Consider the following 21,433-nt stretch of genomic DNA (forward strand, 5'->3'; position numbering starts at 1 on the left):
GCAGGTCTCGTCAATGTTTCCCAGACAGCTGCTCACGGCATGGATTAGACTTGTCTTTGCTAGTGTTCCATGTAAACAAGGTCACTCAGTCTGTACTCTTGCGTCTTGCTGCTTTGACTTAGGGTGATTTCTGAGCTTTGTCCATATTGTGGCGCCTCTCCCTAGTTTATGCTGATTATGGCGGAATTCAGAGTTTTACGGGAAAGAGAGAGACAGTCATCAAGTAATCACCTAATTGAGTATTTAATTACAACAGTATGAGGTTAACGTAAGGAAAAGGACACGGGAAAATGTATTACCTTGTTTGTTGACAGTTCAATCAAAACCATACCCTGGCGGAGGTATACAGGGTTAAGACCCAGCTTGTGGCTATAAACGCTATTAGAAAGGATCACATAAGAATCCTATGTCCTTACTTCACTTCCCTAATTAAAAAAAAAATCAGCTCAGATGATGTATGGAAACACCGCTCACCTCCTCTTTACACTCAGAGAGGCGACGGCTCCGTGGCGCGCATGCGCCCCTGCGCCCAGTCTGGCCAGCAACAGCCTCCACAGGAACCGCCCGGGCAGGCAGGCGGCGAGGCCGGCAGCCGCTCGGACGTGGCACCGCTACTGCCGAGCCAATCTGGGGCGCCTCGGCGGTCACGTGCACACGGCCCCGCGCAGGCCGGGCCCCGCCCACCACCCTCGCCCTCCCCGCCCCATCCACTGAGCAGGGCCTCGGCCGGCTTGGCACCCCAAGCACCTGCGCGGGCCAGGCTGCGCCTGCGCAATGGGGCCGGTGGGCGGGGCGGGGAATGCGGCGGCCGCGGAGCAAGGCTGCCGGCAGGCCGGGAAGCGGAGCTGTGCCGGTCGGCCGGTCGCCGTCCTCCCTCAGCCGCCGGAAGTGAGCTCCGCCACTCCTTCCGCGCGGCCCGGGTCCTCACCCGGCCCCCGAGCGCGCGGCGGCCGGCGGCGGGCCTCGGCGTGGGGCCGCCATGGACTCGGCGGCGCTGGAGCGGGACGCGGTGCAGTTCGCGCGGCTGGCGGTGCAGCGCGACCACGAGGGCCGCTACTCGGAGGCAGTGTTTTACTACAAGGTGGGCTGGGGGCGGGTCCCCCTCCCGCTGTCCCCGGCCGGGCGGTGGCCGGACCGAGGCGCCGGGGCCGGCCCGGGGGCTCGGTCGCCGCTTTGGCCGCGGTCGGTCCTGCTGGCGGGTGCCCGCTGCCCGCTGCTGAGGGCGGCGGCGGCGGGGCGGGCGGTCAGCTCGCCGCTTCTCATCATCGCGATGTGCGCGGATGTGCACGGAAAGTGCCCGGGAAGGACGCAGAAAGTCAGTCAGGAAAGAGGACAGCGCGCGCCCCAGTATCTGACATATGTGTATCTTTTGTCTTTCTACGCGCGTGTGCACATACCTTAAAAAAAAAAAAAAAACCTTGGATCGGACTGTTTATACTTTTTTGTTTGTTTGTTTATACTTTTTAAAAATCTGTTCTCATTTGAACTTTTAAAATTTTTAAATTTTTTTAAAGTTTCGTGATATAACCTTGTTAATGATGGAGACATAGTATTCCATTACGTGGGTGTGCTATAGTTTCTTTACAAACTCTTCTGGCCATTTTCTCTTCATCTTGGATCCTCAGCGTCGTCCTACCCTCGTAGCTAATGCTTTACACTTTTCTTTGATATTTCCCCTGGATAAATGACTGGGGCCAGAGTTATTAAATCACAGTAGGAGCTCACTGTCCGCCGTCTGCGCCCCAACGCTGAGGACCTGCAAACACACCCCTCCAGCTCCAGCGTGCCCTCCGCCTCCCGGTGGAGGTAGCCGTATCCTCTTGATAGTGTCCTCTTTGCTTTTAGAAAGAATGGCAGGCTTTGATAATACAGTAGTAGTAATTTTTTCCCATAAATTTATGTGCTATCCATACTGTGTGGCTGGCTTTTCTCAGATTAGTATATGACTGCCTTCATCTTTTAATCTGTATTTACAGACTTTGGGTGTGTTTCAGAATCATTCTTTTCGGACTTTTTTTTTTTTTTTGACAATTTCATACCAATTTCGTGGTATTTCTTTAAAACTAAAACTGTGTTTTATTAGTTTTGTGAGATAACTGACAAACGTTCATAGGTAAATATAGTGCCATATGAAGTAGCTTTTTCTAAAGCGAAAGGAAATAATACTGTGCAGTGCCTCTTGTTTTGCTATAGGATTCCATTCATGTTATTATGAAGAATTTCTTTTCCGTGAGAGAATCCGAAGAGTGATTGTGTTTCTAGGAGCTATTTATGTAAACTGTATCAGATACTTAGTGTTTTCTGTTTTCATGCTGTTCTGTTAGGAATTCCTTCATTGTTAATCACTTTTAAGTGTAAATGAAATGAGCAAGAAGATAAAATTGATACCAACAGTTTTAAAAATTGGTTTTAATATTTGCATGTTCAGTTATATTTTCCTCCCCTGAAATATCTGAATTGCAGAATCTGAGGAAAACCTCTCTCTTCTACCCCCAATTTCCATTTGGATCAAAACTGTACTCTTCTTACTGATTTTGTAAGTTCAGGGAAACAGGTCCTGCTCCAATAACTGGATTCAAAAAGTGTTGCTCAGTAGGTGGCTTCTTTGTATCCAGGTAATGAGGCTTGAGGTTCCTTGAAGCGGAGGCCTAGATTCCTGCAGGGAAGGTGGTGGTGCTTGGGAAAGTCTCTCTGTTGTGTGTGTGGTAGCGTTGGTCACCCTACTGGAATGGTGATGGTGAGAATGGAGGCTTTTCCTCACCAGTGCAGCCTAACTGGCTGAGGAAGTCACTGGCTGAGGAAGTCACTGGCTGAGGAAGTCACGGACTGAGACGCATCCAGGTTTTCTTAATTAAAATAAGTTTACTTCATACAACTGAAATCTGCCTTAAAATGTGTCCCCCTTTGACAGTATTTTCTATGGAGAAAAAGATTTTCTTTCCAGAGATATTTAACCTTTATAATTTCTTCCAACCTTTTATTGATGTTTAGTTTAATTGTATCAGATATTGTCTGTTCTAATGCTTTCAAGACCCAATTCACCTTTTCACAGTCTGACCTATTGCATAAAGAAAAAGGAAAACAAAGAACATATAACTCACAGTTATTCGAAGAAAATATTTATAATCAGCCCCTTCTATCTGACTTCATGTATTTTCAACAGTATGAGAAAATTGAGAGCATTGAGAACTGAAAAATATTAGTAAAGGAATATATAACTAATTTACTTTATGAAAAAAAATTACTGGTATCTTAAAGACATTCTTGTTTTGTCATTCATAGAAACCAATAGTGAGTTAGAAAGTAGTAAAGAAAACTCAAACTGCAGTTCATCTGATTCCTTTGAATTCTTTTATTTTTAGGAAGCTGCACAAGCTTTAATTTATGCTGAGATGGCAGGATCAAGCCTAGAACATATTCAAGAAAAAATAAATGAGTATCTGGAAAGAGTGCAGGCTTTACATTCAGCAGGTTGGTAAAGAACTACTAACCACATCACTGTTGTTTTTTTTTTTTTCTTCTCTCCCGTTACATCTTACTTTTCCCCTGTGTTTCTCTTTCCTTTTTGTTTACATCCTTGATTTTTGATCCTTACTTGTTTTTGCTTATTCCTTTTTTGGTAATTACATCTTTGAAAATCATAATGCGGGAATAAGTGGTAGATCTGTGAAGAGGAACCTTAGAGGTGGTATAGCCTGATATCCTAATTTCCCAGGGGGATGAAGATGAATTATGTGCATTTGAATAGTGTATCATTGGCAGAATCAGTATGAGGACCCTGTTAAAATCTGCTTTTAAATATCTGTCCCATGCTGTATCCTGCTATTAAAATTAAATGACTCCTCCTCTTCAGTGTCTAAAGACTTCAGTAGTGGGTTCAGTCTTTACTATTTTGATATCCTCAACCTCAAGACCTTAGCTAAACTCTTGTTTTAAATTGTATCTTGGAAAAGTGACACGTAAACAGAGACCTGGAACAGCCTGTATTTATTTTTGCAAACTGCCTGGCAAATGCTGTAAAACAAGTTCACAGGCTTAATGATCACAGTTCTGTTAGAGGTAAGTGGTTCCTGGCAAAATCTACTGTTCACGTGGTAGGGAAGAAAATGACCACCTATCGACGTTTTGTTTTAGAAATCCATTCATGTCGCTGAGGACTCTTTCTTTTTAACCCCTTTTTTCTGTGACTGTATAATAAAGGCACAAGCTTAGAGGAGGCTTATTCAGCATTCTCTGTTGGACTTTGTGCTACTTTCCACCACTCATTCTGAATAGATACGAGCAGTTACAAGCTCATAGTTAGGATAAAGTAGATTTGATTGTTGGGTTTCTTGTTATGACAGTCCCTTGTCCCCTTATAGACACGGCAGTTTCCTTTAAGATAGTGCCCAGAAATTGCATGCATTGAGAAGTCGACTGCCTTTGTGTCAGGGCCTCACTTAATACAAAGTTATACTGATTCGTGTATTCAAAATACTGTGGAATTGAGGCACTTCATTTTCCCAGCTAAGTAAATGAAGTTTTTAAATTTATAAATGTGATGTTTATATGATACTCAGGCACGGAATGAGACAGCCCTAATCTCTGGAAGAATGAAAACTTCCCAGTGAAACAGAAGTTCAAAAAGGATTTTTAAAGCATAATATACCTTCAATGGTTTGCCAGCTTTTTGACCCATTTGTTCAACAGGTGGAGTGTAATCTGTAGAGAATTAAATGTTTTACTTAATTATCATTTCAAGCAGAAGAGTCCTTTTTCAAATAAAAATCTTGTTCAGAATCCCAATTTTTAAAACAGATGAAGTCTGCTGACAGTCAAGAGACTTTGAGAGATGGCTTGACTTTGGGGTTGGGGAAAGGTAACCCAGCTTGAAATTCACCAATGTAGTATAAAAAAGTCAAGACTTGGAATTAAAAGATGTAAGTTGCGTCCCTACCCTTCCACTTGTAGTTGTGAAACCTTAGGCTAGATAGTCGTTTTCAGCCAGCATCGGTTTTGCCCCTCAGGACATTTGGCAACGTCTGGAGAGATGTTTGGTGTTTATGCTGGGGTGGGGATGCAGTACGCTACTAGCATCTGGTTGGGTAGGAGGCAGGGATAGTGCTACAGGGAAAATCCTACAATGCATAGGACCGTCCACAGCAAAGAGTTATCCAGCCGAAAATGTCAGTAGTGCCAAGGCTGAGAAACCTTGAGCTAAATATTTTAACATTCTTTTAAAAAAGATTAGTGCATACTGTAGAGAGGTGTTACCCAGGGTTATAGTTTTTAAAAGATCAAATGCAATTTTGAGACAAACAAAATTTAAAGCTTTTTTTTAAAAAAGATAACAGTTTTATCAAGACAATTCACATACCATAAAATTCAGCTTCTTACAGTGTACAGTTTGGTGGTTTTTAGTGTATTCCCAGAGTTGTGCAACCATCACCACTACCTAACTTCAGAACATTTTTGTCACCCTAAAAGAAACCTTAGCCACTAGTAGCCATTCCCCATTCCTCTCACACCCTAGGCCTTAGCAACCACTAATCTATTTTCTGCCTCCGTGGATTTACCTATTGTGGACATTTCATGTAAATGGAATCATCCAGTATGTGGCCTTTTGTGTCTGGCGTCTTTTATTTAGCATAATGTTTTCAGGGTTTATCCGTGTTGTAGCATGTTTCAGTACTTCGTTTCTTTTTGTGGTTGAATAATATGCCATTGTGTTAACATACCACATTTTATTTATCCATTCATGAGTTGGTGGACCTTGGCTTGGTCCCACCTTTTGTTTGTTATTAGTAATGCTGTTAGGAACACTTGTGTCTAAGTTTCTGTGTGGACATATGTTTTCAGTTCTCTTGGACATATACCCAGAAGTAGAATTGCTAGGTCATATGGTAGCTTTATGTCTGACTTTTTGAGGAACTGCTAACCTGTTTTCCACAGTGGCTATTCCACTTGACAGTTCCACCAGCAGTGTTCATTTCCTTTGCATCCTTATCAGCACTTGTTATTTTCTGCTGTTTTATTTTAGCCATGCTAGTGGGTATAAAATGGCATCTTACTGTGGTTTTGAGATGTATTTCCTGATGGGAGATGATGCTGGGCATCGTGTGCCCCTTGGCCGTACTGTATCTGCTTTGGAGGAATGGCGGTACAGATCCTTTGCCCTTTGCCCGTGGTGTAAGTCAGGGTTCTCCAGACAAACAGAAACAGCAGGATGTACTTAAAGAGATTTATTATGACTTGGCTCATGCAATTATGGAGGCTAAGAAGTCCCACTGTTCGCCCTCTGCAAGCTGGAGACTCAGGAAGGCCAGTGGTGTGGTTCTTCAGTCCAAGTCCAAAGGCCTGAGGGCAGGAGAAGACCCGAGGTGTTGGGCTCAGGCATTCCTGCAGTGAGGGCAGATTCTCCCCCTCTGCCTTTTGTTCTTTTCAGGCTCACAGTGGATTAGATGGTGCCCACCCACATTGGCGGGGGGCAGTCTGCTTTCAGTATCAATTCAGATGCTAATTTCATTCAGAAACATCCTCACAGGCTACCCAGAAATCTTGTTTAGCCAAATGGCTGCGTAACCTGTGACCCAGTCAGTTGACACAGTTGATGATGTAGTCATCACACCCATTTTATATAGGGTTTGTCCTTTTATTGTTGAGTTGTTTATATATTCCAGATGCAAATCTCTTAGGGATACCTATCTATATTAGGGCACTCTGGCTGTAGAATTTATAGAAGTTTTAATATAACCAGAGTGCGGATAATTTTTGACTCACCCTCATATTAAGAACAAACAGAAGCACTTATTTCAAAGAGCAGTAAAAATATAGCTTATTCTGGACCCAGGTGAATGGGAAATAGCATGAATTTTACCATCGAGGCCTAGTATATTATATAATTATTGTCTGTACTGAAAAAAAATTTAAATTACCTTAAAACATAATTGTTTCTTTATATTTCATGTTTTCCAAGTTTCCGTTTTAGTGGGGAGAACTACTATGTTTTATTTTTTAAATAAAGTCTGGTAGGGACAGATAGAAATTCGGAGAAATTTTTTTTAATGATTTTTTTTGACCTTGCTAAGCTTTTTTAATGAAGGATTATAGAGTTTTGGTAAAGAATGTATTAAAATGGTATGTTGTTCCCTGGATATATATATAGGTATATGACTTTTTCCCTATTCTAGTTCTTCTACGTGGCTTTTTTCCTTTCCTAGTTCAGTCAAAGAGTGCAGATCCTTTGAAATCAAAACACCAGTTGGACTTAGAGCGTGCCCATTTCCTCGTTACACAAGCTTTTGACGAAGATGAAAAAGGGAACGTTGAAGATGCTATAGAATTGTATACAGAAGCTGTAGATCTCTGTCTGAAAACCGTATGTATAATAACAAGTTAAGTTTGGTGGTATTATGCTAAGAAATTTCTCAGCTTACTAGTGAATTTTACTTAATTCCTTAAATAAAAAAATTATCCTGTTGCTATACATGTAACTAAGTTACTCCTCATTAAAAGATAATGAAAAGTAGAAAATTAATAATGGATTTTAACATCTTGTTAAAAATTTGACAGTATTGAGATTGAGTCACTTGGCAGTTGTTTTTTATTTTTATTTTTTATAAATATTTATTTATTTATTGGCTGCATTGGGTTTTTGTTGCTGCGCACGGGCTTTCTCTAGTTGCGGCAAGTGGGGGCTACTCTTCATGGTGGTGCACAGGCTTCTTACTACGGGAGGCTTCTCTTGTTGCGGAGCATGGGTTCTAGGTGTGCAGATTTCAGTAGTTGTGGCACAGGCTTAGTTGCTCCATGGCATGTGGTATCTTCCCGAACCACAGATTGAACCCATGTTCCCTGCATTGGCAGGTGGATTCTTAACCACTGTACCACCAGGGAAGCCCGGCAATTGTTTTTTTAAATTACGGGTACCATTTTTGACGTTTTTATACCCCTATAACTAAAATTAACTTATTACAGGAGGAATTCACCATCACAATCTGTGAATTTAAAATAAACTTCGTGGGGGAGGGATAAATTAGGAATTTGGGATTAACAGATACACACCACTGTATTTAAAATAGATAACAAAGGCCTGCTGTATAGCACAGGGAAGTATACTCAGTATCTTGTAATAACCTGTAATGGGAAAGAATCTGAAAAAGAATAGAAGTATATGTATAACTGAATTACTTTGCTATACACCTGAAACTAACACAACACTGTAAATCAACTATACTTCAGTTTAAAAAAAAAAAGGAAAATGTTGGTTCATCACACACACACACACACACACACAAAAACTTCCCCCTTTTTTTCAGTTTCATACACTAATAAGTTAGTGGTTTGGGAGAGCTTTATAAATTTGCAGTGTAGAGTCTATATTCTGAGTGGTTTTTACTGCTTCCCGAGGAGCCCGGTGGGCCTGTTAGCTCTACTGGCTATCTGGTGCATGAGACTAACACATTGACCGGAGGTGTGATGTGGTAGACAGTGGTGTTCTCCGTATTGTTCAGAGGGCCGGCTCTTTGTCCAAGGTCTTTTATTCAGAGGAACCGTCTAGCCTCATTCCTGTAGGTACCGAGATTACGGGTGAGTGCTGGGGTTTTTGTTTTTTATTATATAAGTTTCAGTGCACAGTACAGCGTTATAATTCAACCTCTGTATGCACAGCAGAGTGATCACCGCCACAAGTCTGGTTACCTCCCCTTACCATACAGTTGACCTCTTCACCCATTTTGCTTATCCTTCAGCCCCCTTCCCCTCTGGAAACCACTAATCTGTTCTCTGTACCTGTAAGTTTGTTTTATTTTGTTTGTTTTGTCTTTTAGACTCCACATATGAGTGAAGTCCTAAGGTGCTTGTCTTTCTCCTGCTGACTTACTTCACTTAGTACAGCAGCCCTACTCTTCTGGGGTTCCTGCTGCTCAGCCTTCTGCGGCGCTGTGATCCTAGGGCTGCGTTCCACTTACCACCTGTCCATGTTATGTGGTGTTAGGGTTTACCCTCAGTGACGAGTTTTCAACACAATTTTAAATGATACCTTTAAGGACAAAAATAAAGTGTCTTGGTTCATTCTTTCATAATTTTACGAAGTGTAATGTGCATTGTAATTTTTTTTTGCTTAGAAATAACATAGATCAAGCAAGTTAATAATTATGCTTTGGAATGTCTGTCTCTGTTTCTCTTAAGTCTTACGAAACCGCTGATAAAACTCTGCAAAATAAACTGAAGCAGTTGGCTCGACAGGCACTAGACAGGTGAGTTTTGGTCCCTTGAGTTGTCATCCGTGGGTGGCAGTGCACTGTTACCTCAGGGTGACAGGTTTATCTGAATGTGCGGTGGAGCTCGCAGTAACAAGCCTGAGATCCAGAGCAAGCTGCTGTCTTCCTCTTAGTGAATTTACTCCTCTCTAGGTCCCTGCTGCTTTTCTCTACATGTCATTTTGGCTCACTAGATGGTAAACTCCTTAGGGGAACAGAGAGCAGCTTATTCATCTGCGTCCTCAGCCCTGCTTTAAACACAAAAAATGCATCAGTCAAATGTTTTATTTAGTTTTTGCTGTGTCTAAAAAAAAATGATTATGGTATTTGAAATGGAACACTTCCCTTCTGTTGTGTAATATCAGACTTCCAAAGAGAGAACTTCCAGAGAGCCTTCGAGAGCTACTACTAGAAATGGGGGCATCAGGAGCGAGCCAGCCATTCACATACCCCAGTTTGTACCTGTGTGCAGCTCCCTCGGCTCTTTGCTCAAATGTCAACTTCTCAGCAGACCTGCCTTCACCATTCTGTTTAAAACTGAATGTCCTCCAATACTTCTGTCCTGGTCTGTCTGTTCTAATATTCTTTCCCATAACTCTGTTTTCTAAGGTGTATGAAATTTACCAGTTTATCCTATTTGTTGTCAACGTCTGTGTCTCTTCCAGCCCCCATCCCCCAAATATAAGCTGTGTGAGTGCAGAGAATGTTATCTTTGTTGAGTGCTGGAACCGAGCGCCTAGCAGAGAGCCAGACATACAGTATGTGCTCAGTGGCTACTTGTCGAAATAATGAACATATTTGCACAAGAGAATTAACCTCTTGTATAGACAAAGCATTATAGACAAAGGAAAAGGGTGGAATAGCATTTATAGTTACAGCACAAATTAATCAAATAGCTCCTTTTGAGGCTCAGGCTAGGTAGCTGTGCTGTCCCCAGTCCTTCTTTTTTATCGAGCTGTAGTGGTCATCCCTCCTTCACTACCATCAGCTAACATTCAGTTTGTTTCTCCAAATTCATGAAGCTATGGGCACTCGACACATAGACGTTCTCCATTTTGACTTTCCCCCGTCAGAATCATTAGGTGGCCTTTATTACCTGTGGGGGTAACCCATCTAGTGCTCCTTGAGGGCATCCTCAGCACAGGGCGTGGGGCAGCCATGGGCTCCTGTGAGGACCTCTAAGAAATGGATACACTCTAGGCAAAAGATAACAGTTTATTTGCATATAATTTCATAGTATTAAGACTCCTAAATCTCATATAAAGACCTTAGATTAAGAACTTCCGTTTTTTTAGCTTATTCTTTGACAGAATGAAGTCAAAATTCCCTTAAATACCATGTGAGGCCTTCTGTGATCCAATCCCTGCCACCGGCCTCATCTCCTGCTGCCTCTCATTCTTCTGAAATCACCTCAGCTTGTTCTGCTGTTTCGCACGTCCGCACATTTGCTCGTGCTCTTCTCTGCTTAGAACCTTCCTTGTTGTGCGGGTGGACTCCTCTGCAGCTCAGATGTCAATTTGGCAAAATGTTGCCTGACTCACCCTCTTCCCATCATTAAGTCAATAACTCCTGCTGTGCATTTGCACGCATAGACTACTTCCAGCCTCGCATCTCACTTTTAATGCAGTTGTCTTTCTTTCCCCAAGACACTAAGGGCACCTTGGGTTTGTGTTTCATACATTCTTGTATCCCCCTTACCTTGCATAGGATCTGACATGCAATAAGTGCTCAATTAATGTTGTCAATATAGTGTTGTTTGCAGAAATACTCCCCTTACTTTTGGGAGTAGCTTAGCAGTGAACTGTTGAGTGGTATGTAAAAATTTTATATACTGATTTTATTGGGGATGCTTGACTGGTTCTTGAAGTAAACTTTGCGTTCTAGAAAGCTTAAATGTGAGAAGGAAAACTAGAATGGTTTTGCTGTACCTCTCTCTATTATAGAGCAGAAGCACTGAGTGAGCCTTTAACGAAGCCATCATGCAAAATCAAGGCAACGAATGTTAAACCGAAGCCACCTCCAGTGAGGGCACATTTTCCACTAGGAACTAATCCCTTCCTTGAAAGACCTCAGCCGTTTATAAGTCCACAGTCATGTGATGCACAAGGACAGAGATACACAGCAGAGGAAATAGAAGTTCTCAGGTAAATCAGTTTATGGTTGGTGGTAATGAACAGTTTTGCTAACATAATCAGTGCAGGTAACGTTACTTTCATTAGGTTTGCAGAGTAGTCACATCTTGGTTATAATGTGTCGTGCTATTATGTAATTATAAATTATGTCATCACATAGTTACAACTTGAAATAGTTAAAATTTGTTGTAGTATATCTCAGTATTTGCATTGCCGCTAGATGTATTTTTTTTCTGAAAACCTTAGCGTTTTTCAACATTGAATAATAAAGGTTATGGGGCAAAGTAGAGCTATGGCAATTGGCAGACCATCCATCATCTCTTCAACCTTGCGACCAGAGCCCTAATAGGAAAAAAATTGTTACCTTGAAATAGCAGTCTAGGCCAGAGTCAGCAAAGGGCAGCCTTAAGCTTTGAGTGGTTTTCCACATTTCTTTAAAGGGTTGCAAAAAAGAAAAAACAATAGCCCACAATATGTGACAGACCTCATTGCAAAGCCAAAACTATATACTGTCTGGCCCTTTACAGAAAGAGTTTGCCAACACCTGGGCTGGGAAGCCAGCTCAGTGTCTGGAAGCAGCCTCAGGGGATGTTAAAAATGCAAAAGAACAGGCTGTGGAAATCCTCAGTCGCCTGTTGTGAGCCAGTGCGGCTGCTCTTCACTTGGAGATCAGCCTGCTTAGAGCTGCCGCTCATCGTGAAGAAGTTGCTCTTTCCGGAGTCCTGAAATTGCACTGGAAGGGCTCCTTCCTCTTTAGCAGCCACCTGAGGGCATTTTTCTCTCTTCCTGCTAAAGATTTTAATTCTACACCTACTAATCTGGCTCTCTTTGCCTAGAAAAAATGTGTATGAGCCAACACAACACAAAGCAGGACACAAAGAGTGGTTTGGGGCCTGAGAGACAAGTCAGTAGCAGCCCAGCACTGTGGCTACTCAGCGTCCACGCACTCCCTTCTGCACGCGTTTGAGATTCTGCACTGCAGCAGCCCTGTGTTCCTACCTAACAGGATGCAGCTGTCCTTCACTCAAGTGAAAAGCTCTCACCATCTCAAAATGAGGATACACAGACGTTATGTTCATCACCCGTTGTATTAATTAGTCCTCAAAGTCAGTCATAGTCTCACTGTATATTGTTACCTAGAGACTAAATTAAGTTACCTTGCAACTCCTTCTAAGTAAAGTGCGGGAAAGAAACAGAAGGAAATAGCTAATATGTGTGAATAAACACATACACTAAACAGGAAGAGTGTATGCAAAGCTACTGCAAGCCACATTTCTTGAATTTGTCAAGAGGCCATAGCTGTTATCTATGCCACTTCCTTCACTACCCATTCTTTAGTCTCATAACCAGAAAATATAAGAACATATTTCCCAGAATTGTAAAGGTCATGTTTTTTAAATCCTCAAAGAACTAAGCAATTGCTTTTTCTCTTTAGGCTTAGGATATAAGTTGCTTTGTGTCCTGGTGACACTTTTTTTTTTTTTGGAGTATAATTGCTTTACAGTATTGTGTCACTTTCTGCTGTACAACAAAGTGAATCAGCCACATGTATGCATATATCCCCTCCCTCTTGAGCCTCCCTCCCAACCTCTCTATCACACCCCTTTAGGTCTTCACAAAGCATCAAGCTGATCTCCCTGTGCTCTGTAGTAGCTTCCCACTAGCCATCTGTTTTACATTTGGTAGTGTGTATCCGTCAATGCTACTCTCTACTCAGCCATAAAAAGGAATGAATTTGAGCTATTTGAAGTGAGGTGGATGGTCCTAGAGTCTGTCATACAGAGTGAAGTAAATCAGAAAGAGAAAAACAAATACTGTATGGTAACATATATATGGAATCTAGAAAAATGGTACTGATGAACCTAGTGGCAGGGTAGGAATAGAGATGCAGACACAGAGGATGGACACTTTTAATACCTCTACTGTAGGCCTATCTTGAGACAGTTGTTTTGTTGTAAAGGATGTTAGTCTTAAAAGAATAACTTATTGAATTGAATTGGATTATTTTATGGTATTTCACTATTTGAAAATTTTGTTCAAATGAAGTTATCAGCATTACAGGAGATTGTGAGTTTAATTTTATTACAGTACCATACCTTGTCATTTAAATTTTAAGGAGTTTAAATAAAATTGATAATTAAGGTAGACTTGAAGATTTACTTTAGACTTTTTTCCTTGTGTTTTATAGGACAACATCAAAAATAAATGGTATGGAATATGTTCCTTTCATGAGCATTGATCTGAGGGAACGTTTTGCTTATCCAATGCCTTTCTGGTAAGTAAGCACTATTGCAATTTTTACTCTCAAAATTGTTTTAATTATTTAGTACTTTTCCTATCCTCTGAAGTACAATTAAATCCATAGCCTTGAAACTAAAATTTGTAATAAAGAAATTTGATTGGAAAAGAGGCGTGGCTGTGGGAAGGAGGTGGGGCAGCCTTGCGCGAGCGCTGCTGAGCGTTTCCTGGTGAGAGGACACAAGGCGCCTCCTTTTGCCTGAGGTTATACTCATAGTGTGACACGGTACCTGGCCAAGGTAAGTAAGTAGTGGGTAAATATTTGTCCAGTTGGTGTTGGATCACAACAGAAGTGCAGGTCAGCAAGGGCATTGAATAGAAAGGTGGGATGGAGTGACAAGATCGTTGTTTACTAAGATCCAGTTCAAGGAAAGGGTTCACTGTGAAAGTGTTATTTACCACAGCCTTCCAGGACAGTGGCAGCTTATGTCAGGCACCTTAAAACCATTGTTTGTTTCAGGACTCCCAGCTTCCAGTCATCCCAAGGAAATTAAAATTCGATTAAAGATGTATATAATAAGAGCATTTATCAAAGTGTCTGTTACAGCAAAAAATTATTGAAACAAACTTGGTATCCCACAGTATGGGATACCATATGGGAATGATTCAATAACGGCATGTTCATATTATTATATTACATATTATGCTACCCATAAAAAATAAGTCTTTGAAAAATACAGGAAAAATGCTTACATTATGTAAATTTTAAAAGATAGAAAATTATACATAACATCCAAATTTTGTTTTTCCTTTCATGTATTTATAGATATACAGAAAAAAATGATGTAGGTTATACATCAAAATGTTTACAGTGGTTATCTTTAGGCAGCAAAATTAGGTGATTTACTTTTTAAAACATTTTATTTTTCAAAATTTCTGCAGTGAGCATGTCATATTTATTATCAGAAAGAAGCAGAGAGTTGAATGCTTATTGTGTACAAAATATGTAAAGACTGTAAAGAACAGAAGAGCTGCTGTCTCATTTCTAGTGTTTTGCTCTTCTTGGGTGGGCAGAATTTAGACATCTCAAAGCCAGTAAGTTATCAGCCAAGGTTTTCACTCAAGGCACCCATGCGATGCTAGTGACTGATTTGGATCTGGGGAATGTTTAGATCTAAGAAGCTTAGCTGACGTTAAAGTCACGGAGTCCAGACCCACACTCTCCATTGTCATCTCCTGTGTGACACTTCAAGTTTTTTAATCTGCCTCAGATTTTAAACTAATGATAGAACCCTTCTCATGGTGTTACTGTGGTGATTAAATGAGTTAATAAAATATAAAGCACTTATATTGGTGCTTGTTCTATAGCAAGCACTATGTAATAAGGATTAACTGTTAGAAAATAATTATTCTGTTAAATACTAAATTATACTACATAATTTGGCTGTATGTTTCAAATACTTTAAAAATGTTTATACCCATGTGACCAGTGATTTCACTCCAAGAAACCAATTCTAAAAAGTATTTACAGATCTCATCAAAGATTTATATAAAAGATATTCATCAATATTATTATAATTATGAAAATGTGAATCAGTTATTCTAAGATGCTCTTACATGGTTATATCCAAGTAGAGATATAAACTTGTAGTCCCAATCTTTGTGTAACATATTAAGATAATTCGTATTTAGTGCTCATACAACAAAATTGTAGTGCTCATACAACAATTCTTCTCTAAGAAGAATTTTGTACGGTCATGAACAGTCAAGTTTTCAAGAAATTGAGTAACACGGGAAAATGCTTGCGATGTAATTGAAACAGAAAAATGTAACTGTACCAACTCCCTTGAATTAGCCATGGCACTTGTCAGAGTTGGGATTTTACACAGTGTATGTGATCCCTTGCTCTGTGCTTGTCCTCCACACGGCACCACAGGCTGCATGAGGACAGAGAACCTGTGCCTGCACAGTGTCTGGCGTGTGGCAGGTGCTCAGTGAATACTTACTGAGTTGATTAAATTTTAAGAAAAATCAAGTAAAATTAAATGCTCTAACTGGCAAGATTCTTCCTTCCTTGTTTTCTGGATTATTTTACAGTGAGAATAATTAGAAGAAAAAGTAACCGTAAACGCTTTAAAATGCAAAGCTAGCAGACTGATGACAAAAAGCTCCTGGTGTATGAATCTTTGGCTAGAAAGATTGGGTGACTAAATTTTTTTCTTTTTTGGTCATGTATTATAATAAACATTATAAAATATTTTAAATATTTTTAAAGTTCTAAGAAGTAAACATTGAATCTGTTAATTGAGTGGTGACTTTTGAGAGAACACATATTAAGGAGTCTTGTATTTAACTGAACTATGGTTAATATGGCAGGTTAATAATACTAGGTAATTTGGTTGTAGATTTGAGTCAGGCTTATTTTTTCTCCTAAAATTTTGTGATAGCTGTCCTTAAATTCTTCTGAATTCACTCAATTCACTGTCTGTTTATAGTCAGGTCCTGATATACACAGAACAGTGGTGGTTCTATGAGATATATGAGATGATGATCAAAAAAGTTTGCAAAGTGTTATATACCATATTCTGCTCTAAGAGAGTTCCGGTAAACATTGGCTTATTAAAGGTTCAGAGATGTCCTTCCAGTGAAAAAGCCAGTACTTTAACAAGGAGTTTTCAGAGCCCGCTTGATCACAAAACTCTTTCTCCTAATGTCTATCAGCAGTCTTTTTTTAAAAAAAAAAAAAGTTATGTTTTCTCAGTTTGCATATCATACACTTTATATAACCCTAGAAATCTTCTGAAACCCAAAGATTTGTTGCCCTTGCTGTAGAAGCAGTTTGAAGAAAGGTAGATTTTAAAATTTTTGTGTTGTACATCAATTTTAGAGAAACATTACACAGTATATTCCCTACACGCTGTGAGTAGAGGATAATGGATAAGATGGTGGATTTGACACCAGAGACCTGGATTCTTTCTTCTGCTTATTAGCTTTGTGATGTCGCAAGTTATTTAATCACTTAAAGCTTTTCCAGAAAATTTGCTTTAATAGAATTGTTTTGAAGATTAAGTGAATAATGTATGTAAAATAACTTCTTTGTGATGCCTGGCACATGTTTATTACTCAGTAATTAGATACTCTTATCATTAGCTTTGCAGAGAAGAGTTTGTCAAGAGCCAACGTAAAGATCTGTAGCTTCCTTGGTGCTTTTGAATGAATCAGATTGTATTGTTGTTAATGGCTCCATTTTGTTGAAGCTGAATTTCTTGAGTATAACTGTTCTAAATTAAACTCTTAAAGTATATTCTTAAAATAAATATAGAAGAGTGTAGGAAGCTCTTCTGTTTTCAGTTATCTATGTACATTTTTTTAATCAAGGAGGATGATCAGATTGGATTCAAGGTTAAGTGTAAAGAGCCAGATTTGACCAGAGAGTTTTTTAGGGTTATATAGTTCAGCCGTGATCACTATACCAAAAAAAAAGTCTCTAGGAAATTTAATTTTGCTTTTGAGTCATCTTTTAAGATTAATTTTATCATTATTATTATTTAATTTTTATCACCTCAGTGATAGATGTGGCAAGCTACCATTATCACCTAAACAAAAAGCTACATTTTCTAAGTGGGTACGACCAGAAGACCTCACCAACAATCCTACAATGATTTATACTGTATCTAGTTTCAGCATAAAGCAGGTAAACTATTTTTATAATTTTATATAAAAAGCTAACACTTTAAAGTATTTTGAATATGCATTTGCCTTTTTTTTTAGATTTTTTATTATATATTCATATGCATTAGTATAATTGGAAAAATTATTCATCCTGCATGCTTAGACATGCTGGAATATGATAACTCTTGAACAATTACAGATTTTTCTGTACACCCTGTTTATTGTTATGTGTTCGCAGATGAGAAAGTTGAGAGTCCAAATTTCACCTTTGATAAGAGAATAGATATAAAAGATAGAAGGGTGTTGGGCTTATTTAAAACACTTCAGTGGTAGAACAACTCTGTGACTTTATTGTAAAACTTTATTAATGACATTTTAGCCTTGAAGTCACAGATGTTTTCCATATTAGTATAAAAATAATGGTCCTGAAATACTGATTCAAATCTTTTGATGTGCATATACATTTTAATAAAGCAACTTTTAAAAAATGCGTGTAATTTTTTTGTGATTAAAAAGAGTGTGGTTCATTTGAATGTGCTTTTATCCATGTAGGAGTGCATCATCCATGTTTAATTATTCTGAATTAACTTAATTGAAATACTTGGTTTTTCCTAGGGTTTGTTTGAACAAAGTATGTGCTAGTTGGCATTATGGCATTTCTATTTATTATCTTCCTGTTCAAGCTACAGTCAAGATGTTTAGTATAAAAAGTTAGGCTCTAGATGCAATGCTTAAATATCATGATAATGTTGAAATTGCATGAATCAATGAATGTATTAATAAATTCTTATTAACAGACAATAGTGTCAGATTGTTCCTTTGTGGCATCACTGGCTATCAGTGCAGCTTATGAAAGAAGATTTAATAAGAAGTTGATTACCAGGTAAAATTTTATATTTGTCCTTTTAGCTCTTTTCATAAAATTGTCTCTTAACTAGAAATTAAAAGCTTAGGCTTTATCTGCACAGAAAGTGAGGAGGGCACATCACTTAAAATATTATGATCCTTGTGTGTCAAGCAAATGGTTTGTGAGCATGGAAAGATTTGCTAAGATAGTCTAAGAACATATGCACATATAGTTAGCATAATATGAATGAAGTAAATATGTTTTGAAATAAATGAAATTGGTCAAATTAAAATCGTGTCATATTTATAATTGCATTGTACTATATAGTAGCCACAAGCCACATGCGGATATTATATACTTGAAATGGGCTAGTCTGAATTCAGATAGGCTGTAAGTATAAAATGGATCAGATTTTGAAAACATAGCACAAAATGGATCAGATTTTGAAAACTTAGCACAAAAAAATGTCTATTGGAAAAGATCTCAAATTGTTATTTATTGAAATCATAATGTTTTCGATATACTGGGTTAAATAAGACTTTAATATAAAATATAATGTACATAATATAAAATAACATTTTTGTTGGCTAGAACTGCATTGTACTGAACTGTTACTGTGAAATACTTTTTCTTTCCATTTTTAAAAGTTTTACTAGCTTAAAATTATTCATTGTAAAAATTAAGCATTATAATTTTTTTGTACAACTCTTCCTGAGTGGTTTTTGTTAAGTCCTGAAAGTACAAAGATGAATTAGATACAGACCTTAGTTTCAAGCCATTTGCCATCTTAGATAAACAGACCGTGTAAGTAAATAATTTGCCGTTTATCAAAGAAAACTGATACTGATAGTTTCTACAAATATTTTATTAGATAATTTGGTGTACTTTATCAGAGTTCTCCTAACTTTATCTCTGTCAGAGTTGTAGTTTCCTTACTTGTGATTAATTGAAATGGGCTTCTCTTTTTGTCTTGGGGCCAATAGTAAGTAGATTATTTTAACTTGCTTAAAATATATCCACCTAATAGAAAATTAATTAGAGTATATAATTAAAAACTGATCATTTTCCAGAAGATTGTGAAATGTATGCCCTGCTGTATGACTCATAAGATACTTCTCATTTATTTATATTGAATAAGAACTTTGACTAGGGTGAAATTCTTTTTCAGTTACAGGCCTATTATAGACAACTATTCTTATGTTTATTTTTATGAAATCGCTAAGGCAATAGCATGTGTCTAAAAAAATGTGATATTCTGCATAGTAGTTTACACGAATAGTAATGCTGGTGTCTTGCAATTTCTCTTCCTGACTGAAGCATAATTTACCCTCAGAATAAGGACGGTGAGCCAGAGTACAACCCGTGTGGCAAGTACATGGTGAAGCTGCACCTCAACGGCGTCCCCAGGAAGGTGAGCACTTCTCCCCTTCGGCCCCCCTCTCTTCCCCACCTCTGACTCTTGAGTGGAATCATTAAGAAACGGTATTTGTGTAAACATTTAAAATGTCAGTTTAGTTGATTTTGATTCTGTGATATTATACATGTTACTACCAATAACATCATCAATAATAATTAAAAATAAAAATCATGACAAGCATAGAGTCTTTTAAAAAATGGGTTTGGGAAAATGTACAGAATGTTCCAAGAAGTAACACTGAGCTAATGATTGCTAATGCTTAAAATGAATTTTAATCGGATGGTTGTTAAATTACCTTTTTGATTAAAAGGATATCAGACATACTAAGTCTGTTAGGTCAAAACAGTTTATGTGTGTAGTCATCAATTGAGATGCAAGATACCTTTAACATTGTTTTCCTTTGGGAAATATATACATAGTTTTAAATTGCGCATCTTTAATTTCTTTAAGGATTCCGAACCATGGTGTAAGGGCCTTGTGTGGTTAGCATTCTCTAGCTCCTGTGGACTCACAGAAGTCCAGAGATCCCCACCTGGGAATTTGTTACAACTGCAGAATTTAGGCCTCATCCTGGACCTGCTGAATCAGAATATGCATTTAAATAACGTCCCCTAGTGATTCCAGTATGAGAAGCTGACAAGTTGCTCTGTAGTTGAGTAATAATCAAATTTGAGTGTTAACAAGATCACCTGGAGAGCTTGTTAAAAAAGATTCTTGGGCCCCATCCCCAGAGTATCTGACTCAGTAGGTGTGTGTGTGGTGGGGGGAGGGGTGCAGAATTTGTATAGCTAACGGGTTCCTAGGTGATGCTGCTGCTGCTGTTGTCTGAGGACACCCTTTCAGAACCACTGGTCCAGCTGATTTCTTAAAAACTAAACAAAATTCTTGACAGTGGTTTTTCTGAACTATAATTTTTAAATAACCTCTTGTTTAAAGAATCTTTCAAAATGCAGTTGCATAGTTCTGTTAATATTAAATCAAAATTTTTCTTATCCTCTTGTTTCCCAGATCACTCTATAATGTGAATTAGAAGCCATATCTTTGTGGTGATTACTTCTGTATTTCTATATTATTTAAATGTATTTTTTAGCCATAATATTTTACAACGAAACATAGCATGAATCTTTTTGCAGGTGTAGGTTAATACTATTATTTACCTTAATAGTGAGAGGCCCTTTTGCAATTATTTTAGATATAATATACATTTCTAGGATCCCTAATAGTTTTGCTGGTAGATCCATAACATTTAAGCAACCAATTGGCTCAAAGTTAATACCTGACAAGGAGATTAACTTGTAAACCTGAAGGAAAAAACATTTTATAATTGATCAGATTCTAGAAACATCAAACTGTCACTACCTTAATAATAGGCATAGCATACCTTTTATTTTATCAGTGTGAAAGGTGTGGAGGTTTTTTGATAGAAAGAATTTTAAGAGATTTTGTACCACCTAAGGAAATTAATGTTCTCTTTCTCCAGGTGATAATTGATGACCAGTTACCTGTTGATCATAAGGGAGAATTGCTCTGTTCTTATTCTAACAACAAAAGTGAATTATGGGTTTCTCTCATAGAAAAAGCGTACATGAAAGTCATGGGAGGATATGATTTCCCAGGATCCAATTCAGTAAGTAGTAAGATGATCCAGATGCAGACTTTTGCTATCTAATGTGACTGTTTTACTTTTGAAAGATTATAGATGATATATTTGGTTTAAATGAAAACATTATCAACCCCTGAAAAATGTTGATCAATCACCATATTATGGGAGTACATATTTTCTCTTGTAAGGTTGTTCACACATTGTATAGATTTGGTGTTCAGGAAAGCCTAAAGTGTATGTGCCTACTGTTGTGGTGGGATACGTGGCCAGTTAAATACAGTATAG

The 21,433-nt window shown here is 38.5% G+C and overlaps 1 protein-coding gene across 4 annotated transcripts in view; it reads left to right on the forward strand.

Annotated features, from left to right (window-relative positions):
• The first annotated feature begins 792 nt into the window (after window positions 1-792).
• Window positions 793-21,433, forward strand: part of CAPN7 (calpain 7) — a 44,132-nt gene continuing 23,491 nt past the window's right edge. For all 4 annotated transcript variants that reach the window (XR_009054208.1, XM_057737861.1, XM_057737862.1 and 1 more), the window contains exons 1-10: window positions 793-1,081; window positions 3,363-3,471; window positions 7,200-7,357; window positions 9,169-9,236; window positions 11,183-11,383; window positions 13,560-13,646; window positions 17,177-17,303; window positions 18,079-18,164; window positions 19,446-19,539; window positions 21,026-21,172. Coding sequence is in view for 3 of the 4 variants with exons in the window: in XM_057737861.1 (XP_057593844.1) it covers window positions 980-1,081; window positions 3,363-3,471; window positions 7,200-7,357; window positions 9,169-9,236; window positions 11,183-11,383; window positions 13,560-13,646; window positions 17,177-17,303; window positions 18,079-18,164; window positions 19,446-19,539; window positions 21,026-21,172 (1,179 nt within the window). In the remaining variant the exon portion in view is untranslated. The remainder of the gene's footprint in view (window positions 1,082-3,362; window positions 3,472-7,199; window positions 7,358-9,168; window positions 9,237-11,182; window positions 11,384-13,559; window positions 13,647-17,176; window positions 17,304-18,078; window positions 18,165-19,445; window positions 19,540-21,025; window positions 21,173-21,433) is intronic.

This window comes from Hippopotamus amphibius, chromosome 6, assembly GCF_030028045.1.
Source record: "Hippopotamus amphibius kiboko isolate mHipAmp2 chromosome 6, mHipAmp2.hap2, whole genome shotgun sequence".
In the NCBI taxonomy this organism is placed as follows: domain Eukaryota; kingdom Metazoa; phylum Chordata; class Mammalia; order Artiodactyla; family Hippopotamidae; genus Hippopotamus; species Hippopotamus amphibius.